Here is a 1,659-nt window from a genome sequence, read left to right as displayed (position 1 = left end):
CCCCTCCACCCCACCCCAGAAGGAGAGAAAGACAGCCCAAGGCGCTTCCCCCGCTTCTTGGATCACGCCCAGCTCGCCCCGTCCACCCCTCACTGGCCTCCCTGTCTCCCCAGCATCACCCATTCCCAGGTTCCGCCTTCACCGCCTCAGTTGCTGGGGGGTGTGCCTGCCGCTCCACGTGCTCAGGAACTCTGCCAGGCGGCCAGACAGCGCCATCCTAAACGCCCAGGCAAACATCCAGGTGGCTGGAAGCCGCCACTCGCCCTTGTCCACAGCCTGTGCAGGACTGTCCTTGGAATTTTATTCAACCAAAGACCCCTGAGTATGAACCGTGGGGAACAGTCAGAGGGGGAGGCCCCCTGCTCCCTTCTGCGATTGCCCCTGATGCTCGGGAAGACCTGGCTCCTCACTCAGAGAGAAAGGGCGCTGGGCTCGGAGGCTAGAAGTTGCTTCCTCCTAATGAGGGAATGGGAGCTTCTGGGAGAGCAGCTGTGTGAGCTGGGCCCCCTGGTACCCGAAGGGTGGAGTCCAGCTGTGTGCAGGGGGCACAGAACTCCCCGAGGGGCCCACCCATCAGTGGGGTGAGGGGTGGTCACATGGACTTCCTGGGTGGGCACATGCAATAGACATGTGTTCAGAGTTACACGGACATGCATGTTGTTCCTGGGGGTTCCAGTCTGTCTGTCTGTCGGGTTCTCTGTGTGTCTCCAGGTGCATTGCCCCCATCTCCTCCCCCACCATGTGTGCGTGGACGGGCTCTCCTCCATCCTAACCTACCCCCCCCCCTTAGTATTCTGACTGCCTGTGAATGAGGACAGCTTCGGGGGGAGGATTTTGCTTCTGGATGAGAGGACTTGGGAAGCTCGGGGTGTCACAGGGGTTTCCTGGCTGTGAGGAAGAGGCCCGCTTTGTTGGGGAGCACCACTGAGTGCTTCTGTCAGAGGTCCCCAAACTCTGCATCCTTAGCGTGTTGGTAATTTTTCTTGGCATCTCTAGATACCAAGAAATACATCACCCTGTAAACAACTCGAGCATTTACGTTCTAAACATGTAATAACTGTTTTTAAAAATTAAGACACAAATTAAAAGGACACATTTTTATTTCATTCTTAAAGAAACACAATTACTTACTAATAGGATGTTTGAGCCTATTGGGAATGGCACACCTTCTCAATCCTTGAACACCGCCACCCTCATTTTTGGATCCACATAGATTTTCTCCTGGTGATTGCTTTTTCTCACAGCAATGGCCAAAAACACAACTTCCCATAGATATGAGCCACTGAAAGGAAAGTAGCGTGATCTCGTGTTGAAACAACCATCCTGAGCTAGTAGTTTATGTGATATCAGACAGATGTTACGTATTGCTGTATTTTCCTTCACTAGTTTAAATATCATGCTATACTCATGTTCCCGGGGGTACCCTGACACACAGTTTGGGAACCGAGGGCACCTGCCGTGAGCCGTCCGTAGTGGGCGGCCTAGATGATGAAGGACTTGTCCCCAGCTGCCCCTGGGCTCATATCTGCCTGTGTCTGCCTCAGTTCAACTTGGTTTGTGATCAGAAGCACCTGAAGGAGACCTCGCAGTCCGTGTACATGGCCGGGCTCCTCATCGGCGCTCTCATCTTTGGGCCCCTCTGTGACTGGTAAGAACTTG

At 53.9% G+C, this 1,659-nt stretch overlaps 1 protein-coding gene across 1 annotated transcript in view; it reads left to right on the top strand.

Moving 5' to 3' along the window:
- SLC22A13 (solute carrier family 22 member 13) overlaps positions 1-1,659 on the top strand; it is a 6,862-nt gene that overhangs the window by 1,451 nt on the left and 3,752 nt on the right. Inside the window, exon 2 of the mRNA XM_006099760.3 lies at positions 1,545-1,648. Within this exon, the coding sequence (XP_006099822.1) occupies positions 1,545-1,648 (104 nt within the window). The remainder of the gene's footprint in view (positions 1-1,544; positions 1,649-1,659) is intronic.

This window comes from Myotis lucifugus, unplaced genomic scaffold (genome assembly GCF_000147115.1).
Source record: "Myotis lucifugus unplaced genomic scaffold, Myoluc2.0 scaffold_283, whole genome shotgun sequence".
Taxonomy (NCBI): Eukaryota; Metazoa; Chordata; class Mammalia; order Chiroptera; family Vespertilionidae; genus Myotis; species Myotis lucifugus.
This window is presented reverse-complemented; position numbering and strand designations above follow the sequence as displayed.